The sequence below is a fragment of the Antennarius striatus genome, chromosome 12, assembly GCF_040054535.1.
Source record: "Antennarius striatus isolate MH-2024 chromosome 12, ASM4005453v1, whole genome shotgun sequence".
NCBI lineage: Eukaryota > Metazoa > Chordata > Actinopteri > Lophiiformes > Antennariidae > Antennarius > Antennarius striatus.
The window spans coordinates 12,374,266-12,394,851 of record NC_090787.1 but is presented as its reverse complement, the minus strand read 5'-3'; the positions used below and the strand labels follow the sequence as shown (position 1 = coordinate 12,394,851).

The following is a 20,586-nucleotide window of genomic DNA, read 5'->3' as shown; positions in this document are numbered from 1 at the left end:
CCTTAATAAAATGTGATTATTTTGATGAACACCTAAACATTTTAAGCGATAAATAAAAGCAACTTGCAAATAGAGACTCCACAAATACTAAATCAGTGCCATCATAAAGCTGTCGCAATCTGTTACCATTAAGTTCCTCTGACAGATCAATAGAGTTGTATCACACAAAATATTGCTCTGGGCCAAAATCAGGAGAATAAGCAATCTAGTAGTGTCAATTGCACTACAAGACTACAAAAATGTGGTTATCTGAGTAACAGTCATATAGACAAACCAACACCCAAGACATCAGTCTCATCGGTGATTCCCCCAATCAGGTCCTTAAACTTCCCTCCTGGCACATGCAAGTCCAATGATGTACAATTCCTGGTTCCCAACAACTGGGTCTTATTTAAGCTGAAGACAGCCGTAATGATGAGTTATAATGATGATGATGATGGCAGGAGTATCAATAGGCATGTTATGTGATGATGTCCCAGAGATGGATTCAAAACTTGCCAAAAACACCACTGCTCCGCCATCAAGTCACATTAGAATTTTCTCCTCTCTCCAGTCCTTTCCATTTTCCTTTGCATTGACAGCCTCCTGCCACCGTGCTTGAGAGAGCCATTCCCAGGTGACAGTCTCTCTGATTCTGCCTCCCTCCATCATGCTCACACTCCCACTTCTGTCCTTTTCCCTTTACTCACCACCCTCTGCCTCCTACTGTATCTGAGCATTTTGTCTTTTCTCTGTATATCTGAGCACTCTCCTTCACCTGCATCCCTCCCCTCTGAATCTGTCTCACTCTTTCACTTTCATACTTGTTCTGCTGCCCCACGGGGTAATTGCTCGGAGCCAGGCTTCCATTTTTATGACTCTAATCGAGGCCAGAATGCTTATGCCTCTAGATTTCTCCTTGCCTGTGACTGAGCAGCAAGGAGAGGAAGGTAGATAAAACCCTGAGGAGTGGAGAAAATCACTAGTCGATTGTAATTAGAGTCTTAATTTCACCTATGGAGGAGGAATAGACACTACATTGGCTGTAGAGAGAATTCAACCTTTCTGCTGCACTTCTGGCATGAAATACATAAAAATTGTGCCTAAAAGCTTTGCCCTGGTCACAACTTTTAACTCCTTAATCTTGGTTGCTTAGACTAAAATTATTCTGGCTTCATTAAAACATGAAGAACGCTTGCTTCGGTATCCCTATTGGGTATACAGTAGTTTCAGCTAACTCATCAAGCTTTTAAGTGGCTGCTGGAGTTTTACCACTCACTGCAAGGTCAGCTTCTAGGCTATGCAAAGAAAGCTGGAGTTTGCCTATATGTTTGTGCCTGTTTTGGATGGAAAAAGGTCACAGACGTCCCATTCACACTGCTTTCAATGCAGGCCTGATGAGCCTTTATTTTTGTGTAATGAGGTGTCTGTTTGTTCCACCTCTGTGATTGCAGTGGAGGTGGTCACAGCACCAAAAACGCCTATCTGTGTGACTGCAAGGTGGAATGGCAGAATGGGTCACTGATGCTTTTCCATTTTATGCATGTGGCCCAAATTGTAAAACGTAAAACGCACCCAGCAGTATTCAGCAGCTAACTCAAAGGAGGTCCACAAACTGGGAAGACAGCACAATGTTTCTGAGTTCCTTGTCATCACATTAGAGGACATGATCTACTGTCCTGTAACAAGAAAGTACATCTTTTTTATGTTAAATGGAATGGTTACTGGTTTTACACGATGCGTAAAATCACATACTGGAGCAATACTCCTACATTGTGTTGTTTAGTGCAAACAATTAAAGGTAGCGCATACAACAGCATTACTCTGAGGGCAAAGACTTATAAATAAAGAGGGAAAACAAGCACGCCAAAAACAGCTTTTCAGGACACCACAGTCTTGATAAGAGAAAAGATCTACTCAGCATCACTAAGACTTGTAAGGACAACTATGATCACAAAATTCCGTTCATGTTGTCAAGAGATCTTTCTTCAAGACAGAAAGCAAAAAGAAAAGCATATTCCTCCTCTGACCTATTCAGGTGAAAGAGTTTACAACCAAGAGAACCAGGTTGTGATAGAAAAGAAGAGGTTCATAGAACGTGTTATCACAGTGTTAAAAGTGTTGATAGTTGTTATGAACGACCTCACTGAATCACTGTCATCGTTTTAATAATCAATTTAATGGCACATATTTTCTCGGACACTGTCTTTGGGAAGGCATTCAATTAGCATCACATTTGTTTGCTCAAAAAATCGAGGGAAACCATATTTACAGCAAAGAAAAATCCTTTTCTGTGAATGAAGAGACCAAAAAGCAGACAAATAGCATTTCATATTAGTGCCATCTCGTGTGGTTGTCATGACTCCACTGAGAGGTGGCAGTATCTGAAATCCTTGTCAGATTACATTAAATCAGTTATACTTTCAATCAAAATTGACCTTGACAGAGCATATGACTCAAAACTTTCAGTTTCTACGACAACTGAGGAAAGACCTAGCAACCGTAATTCTCATCAGATTTTATGACGACTGATTTACAACAAACAGGAAGAAGAATGTGACTAAGATGATAGGTCGGTGTATCAGTTCAGGTTCATGCTATGGACTGACATGCACATAAACTAATATATAATATCTAAATATTGTCAAAATGTCTTTAGTCTTAGAAATAAAAAAAGATTTAAAGAAATTTTCCAAGACTGTAAAGGTTGTAAAAGCGGAATCCACAAAAAAACACATTTTGACTGCATTTTGACTATCCTTTCCATTAGACTTAGATTTTAAACTACCACCATATGAAATCAATTATTATTAAAACAATGATAATGAAATACCAACAAATACTGACAGAACATTTGTTAAAATTTTTAAGGTCATGAAAATGGGCCTGAAAACTAGAATGACTGATTCTCCAAATAAAATTGTGCAGAAATAAAAAGATTGATATCTCAACATTTAAAGATGCTCTGTGGTAAACCATCCAGATGGTGAATCAGTGCATTAAACAGACAGAGAATAAACATTAAACTCTAATAACCAGGACCTAGAGCCCAACAGAATAAAATCCTTAAATTAATGGCAAAAACAGAAATTGTTAGCAGTCAGATGAGAAGAGCAATGAGATCAAGTAATGAACCCATAGGGAGAAGGGAATTATAAACTGGTGAATCTGTCCTTGTTTGGGCATTTGGGCAAAGCCTGTGCAGCTGGAACAACAGCAGTGACACACACGTTTGGAAAGACACAGCAGATAAGTAAAATCAACAAAGTCAAGAGTGAATGAAGCAAGTGAAATTGAAATCATAATGTAACGTCTGAAAAGGGTTGAAGATAAAAGCCAGTAGAGTCAAATAAAAACACTTACTTAAACCCCAGGCATCCCGAGCCCCTGCCCTAGCCACAAACACAGTGCATCAAACTAGCATATTTCCACTGAGAGCGAGATCCCTCGAAGGTTTGCTTCTCAACAATCACAGGAAACCCTCGTGCAAGCAAGCACAAGGAAAAAGCATTCGCACAAGCCAACGTCTGGCTACCTCCTTTTTTTTGCTCTCACTCACCCTCTGCTTTGCCTCTCCAATTCTGTACAACGATCATTTTACAGTCTGCAGTCCTTAGCAGGAATCCCCTCTGAGTAACTGAAACAAAACTCTAAAAGCAGCAGCAGGCAGGTTTCCCGCTCTTCCTGCTCGCATGCATAGATCTGCTCCAACCGGACAGGCAACTCAAGTGCACTCTGAGGAAGGAAGTAACATTGACAGGTGCTACCTCCTTCCTTCACTCCTTCCTTCCTTCCTCACTTACGCATGTAAACAATATGCACTTTTCTGCAATAAACCAAAACGAGACTTCTGTGAGTCATTTGTTAATAACTACCAGCCTATATTTAATTAATCTCAACTTTGTTCAATTAAAGTGTCATGTCATGGAAGGGCATTGACATCATTAATAATACGCTAAATGTCCGATCCTAGTTTGCCTGCCACTGAGGAAAAGAGAAACTGTGGCTCTGAAGGGACCGGAGATGGATCAGGGAGATGGGCATAAATTGAGTGACTCAGAGGGCATGTTCCTCCCAAGATCATTGGCCCTGCTCAAAATGATCTTTCTGGTCGTTCATTCATGCAAGTCAGGCCTGGACTGCAGGTGATGAAAAAACCAATAACCCCTATTCTTGATTGTTGCACAAAAAGGACTAAAAGGAGATACAGATAGTCAAAATTTATACTTGGAAGATACTTTCACCACTCTATATGTAGGGAAGTTATAACTTTCTACTTTGTGTTCTGTGCCGCAGAGTTATACAATTACAGCGACAACAAGGAATATAATACAATTTCACAGGAGGATAAAAGTCCATCTACTTTAACTGGAAAATTTACTTTTAGTAGGATGTGTGACTTACCAGACACTTTAGCATTCCTGTCCTCCACATAAACGCTCCATAAAAGCTTTAACAATGATATGAGAGATATAGCATTATGCAAAGGGCTCTTAGTGAGGAAAGAATGGGAAGCAATATGCTACCTGTTCTTTGACGGAGGCCAGGATGGTGTTGGCTGTTCTATCAGCCTCCATGTTGCGGCCAGCGAAATGGTCGCGGACAGTCAGCAGAAGCCCCTCCTCCGTCACTGGGCTCTGCTCAGGAGCTGGCATTCCTCCTGCGTGGACACACACACACACAGACACGATCTGGTCACCACAGACACTCTTACGAAAAAAAGAAATCCCCCAAAAAACCAAAAACAAGCAAAATCGTATGAAACTGCAAACACACTAGACTCTTTGAGTCAACCACTCCCCGATGCACCCAAATGAGTGACTATCAGTGGTCATGTCCCACCACAACCAAAACACACACCCACACACACCATATGGCCCCAAAGACAAAAAAGATGTCAATGTTTCACGTTTGTGACAGTGCAAATCAATGCCATATGGCCTTGAGACAACAGAGCTGTTAAAAAATAATTTTTGTATCTAATAAAAATGCAAGCTTGCTGAATACAAACAGAATGAAAGTCTACACTTCTAGAGAAGGAAAAAAGAACACAAATTTAAATGAAAGCCCAGACCAGCACCCTAACATGTGTCTTTTTCAACACGAGGAACAGCAAACATGTCCTCACTGTGAATAGGATGTAGCGGCAAGTGGGGATAGGAGTTTTAAACTACCAAACAAAAAACCTGCCTGAAAGAATAGACCGGATTCCCCTGCCTCTTTCCTAGTCTGTAACATCTAGTCTTTGATTAAACTAATGGTATAGTAGTTATAATCTCATATTTATTGTCAGGCAATTGAACGGACTGCAGGAGGAATTACAACATGGAATACATCTGATTTGGATGAAACAATATGATTTTTACTGACTTCAGGATTGCTTTCATCTCAACAATATGAAGATCAAGACCAATTTGTTTCATATATTGTGACCAACTTCACTGAAGCAGACTGGATACAGTCAAGGTCATGCATGTTGTGTTGAGAAAATTTTCTTAAAAGTAGAGGAATCGTATGTATTAAAATCACCAGGACTTAAGTAAATGGTAATTTAAAACATGCCCCTACAGCTAGCATCCAAATACTCTTTCCATTTAAGTGTTTGTTTTATATTTCTAATGCTCAAAAATCCCAGCCCGAGGGTGAGCTGATGCTCAGTAGCTTTACCAAGTGAGAGTGAGAGTCTATTTTGTTCTAAAAGAGATCATTCTAAAAGGGTTAAAAGGTCAAATGGTGTTATGTATAAGCGCTAAATTTGAATCTGTCTGCGCACACACAGAGACGAATAAGGACTCATTTAGCTGACGCTGACAGCCAGTTTGTCTGAGCTGGTTGGTCTGTTTACAGTGAGAACGTAAAAGTTTTCGGCTGGGATAAGGCTGTTGGGGAGGAAGGGTGATGTATGTGGGAGGTCCCCAAGGCATTTTATGAAACGTTACCCTGAGGTATTCTGAGAGCTTGTCACCATGGCTGTAAGAGCTGGGCCAGCCGTGTGTCAGCCCCGGTGTTAATGACAGATAAGGATTTACTACTACCAAGAACGTTAGTCCACACGGGATATTCTGTGTAGCCTGTCAGTATCCCGAATTCCTTTCCTGTTCATTCACAGCATTGTAGCATACTGACTCCTACCCACTTCCAATGCAGGCTCTGAATCAATAACAAGGAACTTGATTCCAAAAAAATAAACCAACAGGAAATGGGAAAGGCTGTTTGAGTTTGACAGAGCTCCTCCTCCCTGAATGCTGCACAAACAGAGGACAACAGTCAACCCCGACTGACTGCAAATTCTGAAACTGACAGAAGCAGCCAACCCGGTCAGAGTTCTGCTTTCTACTTCAGTATGTTTTCAAAGAAAGAGAAAGAATTACAGAATGCCAGCATACAGGCAACTAAAGATAATTTTTATAATCACCACAGACTGAGTATTACAAGAACCTTAATCTTAATATTGCTATTTCTTTACCATTTGATAATACACACCTTCCATTAAAAATAGCCTCCCAGACTGTCAAAATGCAAATAAAAACAAACAAACAAACAAACAAAAATATTCCTCATAGCATGACCACATTCTGTATATATAATCTCTTTGAATGGATATTTTTCTGCAGTCTAAACTTGACTGTGGGAAAGTGCACACTAAGCAGAATGCAGGAAACAGAACCACAGGAAAAACATACAAAAAAGGTACAGTCATATTGTACCTATCATTAAGCAGAGAAAAAACAGTGTACTCGAGCCTACCTCTGTAATTCCCCATTTCGCCTGTTCCACAAAGATCTCACTCTGCTTAGCTTGGAGATACTAGCTTGTTCGAGTTAAAAGTGAAGACAAAGATGCTGCTGCAAACCTACCACAGTCCTGACAGCGCTAGGCTGACTGGTTCTTCAACATTTTTTTCTTTCCCTCCAAATGTTGAAGAGAAAACAATCTTGCTGTACTGTGCGGTTGTTAAAACCTTGCATGTCCAACCCTTCAGTGGATTCAAGGCTGTACGTTAAGTGCGAAGCCTGGTCTCTTCAGATGTCAAGCCTGTCATTATGTTATACCTGATGAACACGTTGTGTGGTTCCCAGAGTAAAGATGACCTCATTATGAACTCAAACATCTATCTAATTATTAGCATTATGGTTGTTTCAGCTGACTAAGCAAAAATTAAATTCTATGTAAGCACACATGATCTTTGAACAAAGACAAGGACAAACCAAAACTGATTATTAACAGTATTTCCTTCCTTATGTGTGGCTCCAACATTTCACTATAGAATAATTTGCAGCTCTTTTACTCAACACTCCCTAGTCAAATCTCCCCTTTAAATTACCATAATCCTCAATGTCTCCAAGCCTGCCAAGAAAAGTCTTACTCCACCCTGACTCTCTGTGTCATGTGATCTGATCCAGTGACCTCAGAACCCAGCCACTCTTGAGCTTCTTAGTGAACTGCTTTTTCCATGACTCGATCAAATGTAGTTCATGGAAAGAAGAAAATGGAGGTGAAATATATATGAATGTCAATTCAAGTTCTTTATACACTTTGTGTCACCGTCCACAGCCAGGATGGAATACTTAAAGTATATGTATTACTCTGCATCCATAAGAAAGTCTTTCTTCTCTGTTCAGAGCAATAGGACCGACAGTGCATTGAGAACCAGACTAACTTTTTAGACTGGATGCACTGATACACCTGACCTTTTCATTTAGATGGACCAGTACATAATTTAGGTGGACCCTATAATGGAGATTAAGTGTAATCTTTCCTGTTTTCTTAATTTAAGTAAATGCCTGTAATGGAGAAAAAAAGTGTAGATAAATATTTTTCTTCTTCATTTGTGCACAAGATGAAATCCCACTCGACTATTATGAAATAAGTTTTAACTAAACCTTTTTCATTTAAACAGTTCAATGCTTGCATAGCATTATTAGATTCTTTACTAATAGATTGACAGAATGAACAGGCTGAACATGGGTTAAATATACAACCTAAATTTAAATTTGTTTGTCAGAGCTGCTAAATGCCATGCAAACCAGCCATTAACAAGACATTCCTAGATTTCTGTGAGCATATATGAACTAAATAGCTCCCTGGAGCCCTAACAACCATCATCTACTGTTATGATATCTCATATCTACAGACCAAATGAAACACTCGGTTTCCTTTAATTAAATCACTAATTTCATTGTGTGTGCACAATGGTGGAAATGTTTGGGATAAAATACAAAACTTACAACTAGATTAAGACATTTTTATGCTGCAATAATGCTTAAACATTTGATCAATTGTCATTCAGGTTACTATAAAAATCAGACAGTAGCAAGAAGCATAGTTTTTCCATAATGCAAAGAAAAATTATCACAGACTTAAAAACACTAGCAGGTGATGAAAAGATTTAACTGTCACCTCAATAATGCTTAAATCTATAAACAATTAGTAAAAACACAAAAAAGTAGTAATTACCAACATAAAACACCACTTACACATGAACCACAAACATTAACAAAAGTAACATGTCTGTTGCAACATGAAACACTGCATACTTCACTGCACAGTTCAGTGCAAGGCACCATGGGAAATGAGAGCCATCACCACAGTGTGTTATAATGTGCGCCTGTCAAGAGATGCTGGTCCTGTCTCTGTTATTCTCCCATATGTATTAACACAGGTGATTCCAGCAGTATCACAGCTAAACAAAACTTCATTCAAGTACTTTTTGGGTTTCATGTACAAAAATAACTCCATGAAGTTTAATCATAGGTTGAATGATCTATATGCAAAATTATAAGCAGATTTAAAGCCGAACTACTGTAGATTGACAGTGATAAATCACAATAGGGCGATCATGTGGCAAGTGAGATTTTAAAGATTATTATTCCAAAAAACCCAATTAACTATTCATTGATTAACTTCAAGACGTCCTGAGGTCCAGTAAAATCATCTGATTTTTTAAATCGAAACCAAAATGCTCACAGACCCATGTCACATAGTTAATCATAACTTGGAGAGACCTAGCAGCATTATGCAGTCTGTGAGAGCAATAAAGTTCCATAACTTATCTCCCAGCAACTGCAGAAATGTCCAAAAAAACCCTAAAAGACTTTATTGTTCCTTTTGTGAATAAAATAGTGAATAAAATTTAAATAAAAAATTTGTGCTAAATCACAATAAAGCAGAATTTACAAAGATGATAATTTATTTCAGCATTAGTGATCTCTAGAACAATAATAACAGCAAAAAACACTTGATCAGGTACAAGTATGCGCATATGTTTTACAGCAAGTCAAAGAATTCTGTTACAATTTCTAAGATCCCCTTTACACAAACTTTCAAAATAAACACAAGCTTAGATAAGGTTGATTGAAGCCATAACAACGTAACTGACCTGAGCTATTCAAGAATGTGGGCAACACAAATAAATCAATCTTGATGTAATAGAAATTACCCTTGACCTCAGAGAATACATTGATAATTACCTGCACAGTGTGACTACATTGTGCTCTAATACACATTGGGAATTATTTTTACGAAACGTCAAAGTCAGAGTTGGAATAATTAACTCCTCACAAGCAAAAGTAATTCTTAGATGTTTCAATTTCTTCAGCCCTCAACTGTTGAAATGCTTTCCCATATTGACACACCCAAAGGAATATCTGTTTTTCCGGATCAGAAACACACACCCACCCACCCACCCACCCACCCACACACCCACCCACCCACACACACACACACACACACACACACACACACACACACACACACACACACACACACACACACACACACACACACACACACACACACACACACACACACACACACACACACACACACACACACACACACACACACACACACATTCTATTAATCATTACCCTGAACAACCTACGGAGAATGGTACTGCCTCCTCATCACAGGTACACATACCTGTTCTTCTGTTGAAGAGTCGAGTAAAAGTGTTGAATGGCATGAAGACAATAATCCAACATCTCCACTTTCTCAGCCAAAGAACATGTAACGTACAGTATATGGTTCAGAAAGCTATGCCATGCCTGCCTCCCACCTGAACCTCACCCTGCTAGATGTTGCAATAACCTGAGGCCTTCAGCAACATGTGTATCCACAGGGTAGGGCTTGTCAGTGAGTAAAGGCTGGAAACATTTTTCAGTTCATGCCACCTGAAAATAGACAGGGACTAATACCACACAGTGCATGCATACTTCCTAAGATTCTGATTATTTTGCAAGATGTATTTACTCAAAGATGACATGGAGAAGATGCCCACAGACCAAATAATCCATGCTTGAATTGCAGCAGTAAAAACACAAGAATAACTTTTGAGTAACCATTTACTCCCTATTTATATCATTCACTCTCTAGACCAGTTTTCCCCAACCTTCTTTGCGCCTATGGTCAGACAACTTTTTCATGAACAGGCCTTTAAGGTGTGGCAGGTATATAGAACAAACTATATTTACACCTGACTACCTTTCTGTACACAATAACAATGACACCAAACAATAATGATATAGTTTCATGTATCAAAAGTAAGGAGCTACATTGCTGGAATTTCAATAGGTATGCACATATTTATCAGATCATGGACACAAAGGGAAATAGAAGTCCTTCCAGTTTAAAAAATCTCTTACTCTTCTCTTACTTTGTGATCAGTGTTTTCTAATGAATAAATCTCTGCAGAGACCTAGCAGTAAGGGTATTAATTTGCAAGAACAAAGTAATACCCTTGCTTTAAATTAGTATGTCAATTAATATTGAAAGAATCTAACCAAACTGGGTTCCTAGCTAAAATTATTGTCTTACAAAACCGAAACAACAACCTCACATGCCCTTAGAAATCATGCAAAATAAAGCAAAACCAACAGCAACAGCAAGTAATAATGACAGACAATCACAATCATTGAGTTTCTCTCTCCCTAGACTGCTATGGTCAGTTCAGTCAAGAATGATTTTAATGAACTGGGAAAGACATCTTCGCTATGACCAGGGCTGATTTCTGAAAAACATAATAGCTTTCCGCTACATTGTGCGATAATCATTTTATATTGACATAAAAACTTCTCATTTTAACCGTCAAGCTCCAGGCTAAAATCTGCACAAATATGCTCTACATCGGTCTTTTGGCTTTATGTCTTGCTAAAAGGTTCCTCAGTGTATTGAGCAGGCTATTGTAGACAAGAAGAATAAAATACTGAGATTGGTAGATTGAATCCATCTGTGCATGAACACTGGACAATTTTTTACACTTCTAAACTTTATAAAAAATAACACTCCCATTCCTCTGGTGCTTTATGAAACTATCTTTAATTGGGGATAGATTAATAGAGGCCTAGACATGTGCCTACTCTCTGATTTGCGTTGGTGCTGTGTCCATGATGTTCTGTGCTTTTTAGTGGCAGTAGTACTACTACTACTGATAATTGTCCTACCACAGTACTCAACATGAGGCATCATGCTCCTCAATTAAAAGAGCTACATCATCACAAACTTATGGTGCTGAATACACACTTTCAAGGGCACTATAATTTTCCAACACTACTGCAGAAGGCATAGCTGACAAAGACATTTTCATTATGTTGGAATATCATCCTGTCTGTTTATACTGTGAAGGTGTAGCTTGGTACCAAAACAAAAATTTCTTTCAATAGTGTTCCTCTGATTTATTTTTCCCTGTAAGTCTGTAATCTCTCACTCATCACAATCATCAAAGTCCTCCTGGAAGAGCCCTGGTGCTCAACTCACTGAATCTTAGACTACCACAGACTTCCTGACCGCAACTTTTGTCTCTTGGCAAGGGTGACAAATGAGCTCATCTGACTGCTCATGATGGTTGTTGACTGAAACAAGCTGCACTCCAACACAGTAATTTTGAACTTCTGTTAGCCCCAGCTCATGCTAGCCTGCCAACTGGAAAGTGGTCTCTCAAAGACTGGAGAGAGGAAAACCTCAATAATTCTGCTTTTAGTAAGTGGTCAAACATTTGAGTAATTTGAGCACCTCCTAAATATCAGCTTCACAATGAAATGTTTAAAATAACACTTAAAATATCAATAAGACTGAAGCAGAACAGCTGGGTACTGCAAACTGTTTTTGAAGTGCACTATCAAATGTTAACATGCTCCAACTGAACTGAACCTTGTACCTGGTGTACCTGTTATTACAGGTCCAACAACAATCACCATCCCACAACTGCATGCCTCAGACTGACGGGAGATGCACTGGAGGTTTTTCTCGAAAAGTGGGTATGAAAGCACACTAGAGCTAAAGATCTAAGGTGAAAATACAGCTTCCTAACAGTAGTGGAATGGCAAAATTATTGGTTCTTCTTGTTTTGTTCATTTTCTGCTTTGTGACAGCAAAGAACATTATGTTCTCCTTTGCTGGGCAGTCTTTGTCCTTCTTTCACTTTATGGCAACCATGCTGCCACTGTTGCTGTCCAATAAGATAGTGCAGAAATATCAAACTTTAGAAAATCTTGCTTTCTTTTAATTCAGTGATTTTCTTAGCAGTCATATTTTTAAGTATTTATTTATATTGACATAGTCAATTTGTTTTTATGCTATAAAAGTAAAACTTGACTACAGTTATGACACTATAACAATTTTGTTATAGTTTCATAACTGTAGCCAGGTATGAAACTATAATAATTTGGGGGGGTTTTGGATGATATACCAGCAATAATTCAGAAAAACAACTTTAGAACATCTCAAAATGTGTCACAAATTTTTTTAATGTTACATTTCTGATGTCCTTCAGCCTGAAGAATGCCACAGTAGCACCAGATGTGTTTTTGTTCAGTCCAGCAGCTGCAATGGCAGCTAGATCTGAGAACTTTATTAAGGATTATTTATTTTTTAAATGTTGTTGCACAGAGGAGCAGCTGGTTGTTATGTAACAACAACCAAAAGATATCAGTCCTTTGAAACTGTCATTGGTTACAATATGCTTTAAAAAAAACTTATATTGACTTATATTCAATGATCTGAACACTATGTTTTATCTAATGTTGGGTCAATCAATGTGCCGTTTTCAGAACAATCCAGGACATGTGCAGTGACTGTTGAGTGTTCTGTGTCCAGTTTTGCTTTGTATTTTCTGCAGCCACACTTTAACTGCTATATTTTCACTCAAACTAGCCTGATGTGTCATGCTATGGTGTGTGTGTGTGTGTGTGTGTGTGTGTGTGTGTGTGTGTGTGTGTGTGTGTGTGTGTGTGTGTGTGTGTGTGTGTGTGTGTGTGTGTGTGTGTGTGTGTGTGTGTGTGTGTGTGTGTGTGTGTGTGTGTGTGTGTGTGTACTGTATGTGTGTGCCTGGTCTTTGTAGCACAGTGCTGCAATCACCTAAACTTAAAGTGGCTTAGTGTGTAGCAGCTGCTATTTCAGGCTTAACAGACCTACATTTACTTGTTTCGGGGTTCCACCTAAGACACGAACACTGGAGTTCACAACCTAGCATCCTGTGGTGTTCAGCCACAAGTGGGGATTTTTCTAATATCTAGTGAGCTAGATTTTAGAAAACATCCAGTGTTACAACACCAGCTTTAAATATGTCAGGCAAGCTGACCAGATAAGGCATTTAAATACAAGTAAGCAAAGACAATTAAAGTATACTGGAAATTATTGGTACAGTGCGCCCTTGTGCATCAATGCTCGCGACTTCACTTCATCGCAGAGTTTTGGTAGGCAGTTACGTGATACCATACGCGCATTCTATTGGCTGACGGCCTCCTGAAGTGTGCTCGGTTCCGTAACTCTCGGACTTGCGTGAGACACAAAAGTGTTTCAAACAATCGATAAGAGTGTGGGAAAAGGTAATACAGATAGAAGGTGGTTTAATATGAGTATGGGGAGGGTCCTAAACATTAGATAAATAGTTCTTCACTCTATCGCGGAATTTGTTAATTGCGTGTGGTTCCTGGAAAGCATTACCCACAAAGAATGAGGGCACACTTACTAAAACTAATGCAACTCTAACAGAGTAAAAAATTATGCTGTGAAGTACTTAAGGGAATGCATTGTTTCTGTCAGGTGGTGCCATAGAAATGACCTTTCAAGAAGTTTTAATAGTAAAAATTAATCACAGCCCACAGGTTGACAAAGTAAATACCAATTTAGTTACAGCTCATAGTGATTCATAGAAGATGTGTATGACTTTACAGTTCTGTAGAGATAGATGAGGGTTTATTTGAGGCACTACATACAATTCATATCCATCAACGGGCTTATGAATGAGGAAGCCATTTTTTAGCTGAAACTCAGCTGGCAGGGGTGACGGTTAGGATGGGGGGTTTTCTTGAAGAGGGAAAAGAACATATTTCTTATAAGCATTGTATTGCAATACTGTACACCACTTTATTAGGAAGAGGTCAGGAAATGTCATTTGTACCCTGCACTATGAGTTGTAGAGAAGAGGCGGAGGCAGTAAAAGGACAAAAATAATGATCAAGTAAAAAATGAATCTGAATAATTTAGAAGTATTTCCCTCCAAAGGAGTTATTTCTCCCAAAAAACAAATATCCATCATACACTTAATAAATATATGGCAAGCAGGAAAAAAAACAGTAAAAATATTGTAATATCTATTATCTGATGTATGTGATATAATTAAATATCAAATTTCTCAAATCTAAATAAGAGATATCTATTGTTTATTTAAACACAATTGGTCATAATTTCTTTATTCATATAACATAAAAAACCAAACTGGTACATTCAAGTACTCCTCCTGACATTTTGATCAGGATAAGGACGTTTGTGTCAGCACCAAATAGAATACTACACATAATATTCCAAAGTTCCAACCTTGGAGTGAACAGATCAGGGTAAATGTATTAACTTCTGCTTCATCAGATTTGAGCTCTTTGAAAGAGTCAGTGATTTAAATTGCTCTGTTTTGAAATTCATCTGTTTCATGTTGATGGAAACCAGAATGTTGACCCAAGTGAATACTGCAAGTTGTTTTGGGACACAAAATTTTTATGGTATCTTCAAGCAGAAATGGCAAAGCCTCTTGCAGTATATACAAAAAGCTTTGCCAGTTGAACCTATCTTTCCTTTAAGAGCTGATAAATTTTCTTTGACATTTACTAAGGTTGTCCCCTGCTGTGCCCTAATTGTCGTCATTATCCCTAATCATCTCCATCTGAATTTCTTCCTACCATCCATTTGCAGCAACAATTTTACTGTTTTTCAACAAGTACACAATGTGCTCACCACAATAGCACAACTAAAAACTGTCTCGCTTGCCTGTCTTTTAAGTAGGAAGATAATAATTTGCTTTACTCCCACATTTGTGATTTCCATCATTGCCTGGTTGCAGGAATGTCAGTACAGTTGAGGTGGTGTGTTCTTGCAGGAGATTGACATTCGTGCACACCCATCAGCAGAATGTGTCACTGTATGACAAACCAGTTGTGGCCCAGTTCAATTCACGCTACCCTCCTCTTTTGTTTGTGCCATTTAATATCAGTTCAGAATAATTACATGTATTTAAAAAGTAAATGCTGGGCTCTTTGTCCAAACAACACATCTAACTAAAAAAAGATCCATTGATTTGCAGAAGATACACCTGCAGGCTATAAGCGTGACTATCATCATGGTGATCAGAGATATTTCTGCAATCTTTCTGCAAACTTCCATTTCTAACTTTGGTAGTCATAAAATATTAGCAACTCCTCTTTTATGAATGATAAAACTTTTTCAGCATTTTCTTATTAATTTCAGGAACAACAGAAATATTTAAATATCTGTGAGCACTTACAAGTGAATGTCAATCCTAAAATTAAAGCATTTGGCATTGTTAAGGACTACTGGTGAATCCATAGGAGTACACACTTTAGATGTTAGCTCTTGCTGAGACAGAAACAAGCCCATTAAGAGGATGGGTGGGTTTTAGAAGTACAGGTGACATAGATTCTCCAGCGAAATGTCAGCCCTTTGGACATCAGACAGAAAAGTCCTGGTTATATGGATTTACTAGCTGATCAATACTTAAGACATACAGTCAGCGCAAAAGAGCTAGTGAAGAGAACCTGTGAACTGCTGTCTTAAGGCTACATGTTTCTCAGCTATGCTGCTGTCAAGATATCAAATTATTTCAGCAGAGAAATAAAAAATACAGCATATAATTTGATATGACAGCTTGAAGTGTATTTGGTTCACAGTATTTCCAATGCAGAAAACTATTGACATTTCATTTTGTTTTGCAGCAGTCAAGAATTTAGTATTTGGCTTCTTGAGTTCTATGGAATCAGGTGTGGTAAAATAACTGAAGATTATATCAGTTTTCACTTCATGCCGGCATCTTTTGATCCCACATACATGCTATACTCACCATTTCTGGTGTTATGTTTTACCTATCTTATCCTCAACACCCATGAAGTGAACAAAAAAGACACAGGAAAGGCCCGGTCGGAATCCGTCTCTAATGTAGAAAATTACCAGATTTTTACCGGTAGAGGGCTATAGGTCCACTAGCAGAAAGCTAAAACCAAGGAGCATCTGTAAAATAGCAATATAAGAAGGAAAAAATACAAGCACAACTACTGTCTTTGAAGATACACTGCCAAATATTTTACGTGAGCCATAACTGATGATTACATGGTGACACTGACAACTCAGCCCCCGACAACGCTTTGACATAATTATAATACTTTTAGAAATGTATCAACCCAAGTAGAGGTTGTGTTTGCCTACAAGAGCGGACTGTTAGCCTTAGTAGAGGTATGTATTCTACAAGTCAGCTTCTAGTTTATGTTTTCTGATGCACTTATGTATTACTCCTCTTTTTACCATCACTTTTGATTAGAATGTAAGTGGTGATTTGAAATATACAAAAGGTATCATGTAACCTATTAAAAGTAAAAACAGCAATCCAGACAGGCTCCTTTGGAAAGAATTGTTTGAGCAATGAGTTTCTAGAAAGATCCAAGCTATGAGACCTCATGAGGAGTAAATAACAGCAGAAAAGCCATGGACCTTTAGTTGTCCACATACCAGAAACTGACAAGGGGGTATCTTTAGGACTCAGCATGTTAGGTCTATGGTAGGCTATTTTACCAGACAATAATCTATTGTGCACCTAATCTCTAAAAGCGCTGACATGCTTTGTGTTCTGCATTTTCTTTAGCTGTCCAGTATTCAACCAAAGCATGAAATCTGGCATTCTTATAGGAATTCATCTACATATCCAGTCAGATAAACTATCAGAAAGGAGCCACACATGCAAGACTCATCTACAAACAGCTGAAGGCTTAACTTCATTCATTTTGAAATAAGATAGGAAGCTATGTTTAATTTAAGACTGCATAAACTCCAAACTTATGATTGTGACGCACAGAACCCTAATGCATACTAAACCTTGAATGTTCACAATATGTTAGATATGAAGAAAAAAAATCATTTTTAATAACTGAACTTCTTTTTTGGTTTAGACATACAAGTATTTTAAGCAATTTCAAAAATTTCACAAGTTTCCAGAGAAAATTCCCTACCCTACTTCATGTGGCTGTTTCTAAAGGAAAGCAGGAAATGAAAATCAAGTCTTTTTACACCACACAATACAGCATGGAGTGGAAAGAGGCTATAGGGGATAGAATGAAATGAAAACAAATTTTCCAACAGCTGAATAAAAAAAATTCTTTTGCTGATTGCTTCTGTCATCTATTACCCAATGACATCATTGGGTGCAAGAAAGATGTAGCTGCCTTCCACTCTTCCATCATCCCCTCCGCATTTGCATGCTTACAGGTCTCGTGTGTGCGTGTGAGTGGGAAAAATAAATAAATAAATAATTTAAAAAAAAAAAAAAAAAATAAAAATATATATATATATATATATATACACACACACACACACACAGTATATATCACGGAACGTAGTGCATTTCCGGATGCTGTCAGCCAATTGAATACGGTATCACGTGACTACCTACTAAATATTTGCGATGAGGTGAAGTCACGCGTGTTGATGCGCAAATACGCAAGGGATTACTATAAATATTATATATATATATATATATATATATATAATATGTAATATATATACTTGAAAATTAGACTACAATAGTCAAGTCCGTTCCAGACTGAAAAGAATCAAATGAACTGAATATCTTTCACACTTTGCAACAAATCTGCTTCGTAACCTCTAGAAATAGACAGACATATTTAAGAGTCAACCATTATTACTTTTTGAATATGCCGACAATACAGTTGCATCTATGTCTTAATTTATGTATATTACAAATACACTGATACCATTAGAGATTCACAAAAAAGTTGAGAGTAAATACCACTCAAAAATCTAACTGCCACTCAGGGGAAAGTTTAATATTTAAGGGCACTTCGCTGAGTGAATTGTGCACAAAGATGCTGACCTTCTCTTGCTTGACTGAAGGACGAGGTTGATACTTTAGCCATTACACATATGCATGCATATGCAGACACATGGGGAAAAAAATACTTTCCATGAGGCAAAGACTGGAAATAGTTTGTCTCTGTTCAAGATGGGAAAGATATTTTTTGATCATAGCAGGAGAAATAGCAAATCTGACATGTAACTTAAGGGTGAGGATTTAAGCCTTGATGTTGAGCCAGAATTAGGGGGTGAAAGATCTACAAGGAGGAGAGGCCCACCAAAGGGTGCAAAACTATTCAACTGTTGTCAGTTCCTATTAAAAAGAACTCACCATGAAGGCTGGGTCAAACAGTCACACCAACACACAAACGGTCTTTTCAAAGTATGTGTGGTTTTTGTAATAGGAGATGCAAAGTTATTCTTCATGCAGGGAAATGTAGCCAAACAACCAATGTGTTGAGTTTCACAAGAACACATTACATTTGTGTATAGTGTAGTAACTACACACAAAAAAACAAAAAACAACCAGTTGATTGTAAAGTCTGGGATGCTAAAACCTTTCCCTTTGCGCCAAATACAAAGTCACTGCTTAGAGCAAAAACAGAAAGTACTATAAAAGAAAAGAAGAGGGTGAGCGGGACTCTTAAAATCCACATCCCTCTATTTTTTCCAATTCCACAATAAACCACTAACAGAGGCTGTCAACTGTGTGAGCAGTGTGTGTCCTGTGTGGTAATGTGTATCACGAGGGGAGTAACCTAGAGTTTCTACATGAGTGTTTATGCATTTCTATGTGTATGTCGGGCAGCAGCTTGAGCCAGGGTAAGGGAGTTCACACACTCTCTCATCTGTAATAAACACCACATCTGCTGAATTCCGTTTGGACATCCATGACGCGGCCAGGTGACTTTTCCACACGGGATCAACATCTATCATCACTGTTCCTACGATCCTTTGTGCAGTAACAGATGCATGACACCTGGACTTGTTGCAACAAAATTAACTTTTGCCTATTTCTTTTGTAATACTTCTTTGCTTTGCTTTTTTCCCCTTGATGTGAACGTTCACAGTGAGATTAAATTCAAAAGGCAAAAAATCCAATTCCCTTAATAATGGGATTTTCCACATTGGAATTTAAGCGACATTTCATACAGGTAAGTGACTTAAAAGAAGAATGAATTTAAGCAGAGAAAAGTGATTTGGTTGCGGTTTAAATAGCAGATTAAATCAGACCTACTTAACGTGGACGTAGTTTAGCGTTATAAAGCCTGAGTGAGCGACAGGATTTAAAATAACTAATTAACCAGGCTCTAAAATTACTGCACTCAAATGCAGTCAGGTAATTGGTAACTTTTGGGAGGGGGAAATAATGAGTATTTATTTGCCTTTCATGAATATTAAAAAATAAAAATATTGCCTGGTATTAAAAAGATATGTAAATGCTGAAAATGCAGATTAGGGTAATTAAATATGGCGTAGTTTGAATGTAAGGGTAAAGGTAAGCTTATCTTCTGGGAGCAGAGCTGGATCTCCGCCCCTTGGCGACCTCGCATTCCAGAGATTCCCCCACTCTAACCTCACCTGCCTTTCCCTTCACCGCTCAGAAACTCGCTTTAAAAGGCAGTATCACAGAAAAGTCCAGCCGGAAAAAAAACGCTCAAACAATTTCTAAATACATTTATTTAAGTTTTCATCCTAACGGGTGGGGGCAAGACAACGACAGCGTGTGAAGGTCTCTCAAAGGTGTGTGTTTGTGGGCGATGAACCGGTCACAAGAACGAGATTAGTGGGGCATTAGACCGTCTCCCGCTGGAGAAAAAAAACAAACTAGAAGTTTGTCTTAAGCCACACACATACAGAAGACCGAGTAATTTATCGACATTGAGAATTCACCACTATCTTAGTTCAAGTAGCAGTCCAGACACTCAAGTCTCGCAGACAGATGCTTTCATTTTCCCCTCCGTTTTCTCCTCAATTACTCTGCAGTTGGTGAAGGAGGGAAAATAAATTAAATACCTTTGGAGGACTGTTGTTGCGCTGGCTGAGCTGCGACTTGAATCTACATTGGAGCATGGAAGTTCATTGGTTAAGTCCCGTCGCTTAGTCCATGCCTTGGGAAGAGTGAAAAGCGCCTCCATAAGGGCTTCAGTCGAAAAGAAGAGGGATCCTTTCCGCTGCTCCCTGCTTCCACCAGCCGACCGAGGCAATACTAGCGGGCATGACGTCAGTGGAAATGTGGGA

The 20,586-nt window shown here is 38.4% G+C and overlaps 1 protein-coding gene across 4 annotated transcripts in view; it reads right to left on the bottom strand.

Moving 5' to 3' along the window:
• Nucleotides 1-20,534, bottom strand: part of LOC137604788 (plakophilin-4-like) — a 64,212-nt gene extending 43,678 nt beyond the window's left edge. For all 4 annotated transcript variants that reach the window (XM_068328839.1, XM_068328841.1, XM_068328840.1 and 1 more), the window contains exons 1-2: nt 20,362-20,534; nt 4,506-4,639 (exon numbers count right to left, since the gene is read on the bottom strand). In XM_068328839.1, the coding sequence (XP_068184940.1) occupies nt 4,506-4,634 (129 nt within the window). In that variant the 5' untranslated portion in view covers nt 4,635-4,639; nt 20,362-20,534. The remainder of the gene's footprint in view (nt 1-4,505; nt 4,640-20,361) is intronic.
• Nucleotides 20,535-20,586: the final 52 nt, after the last annotated feature.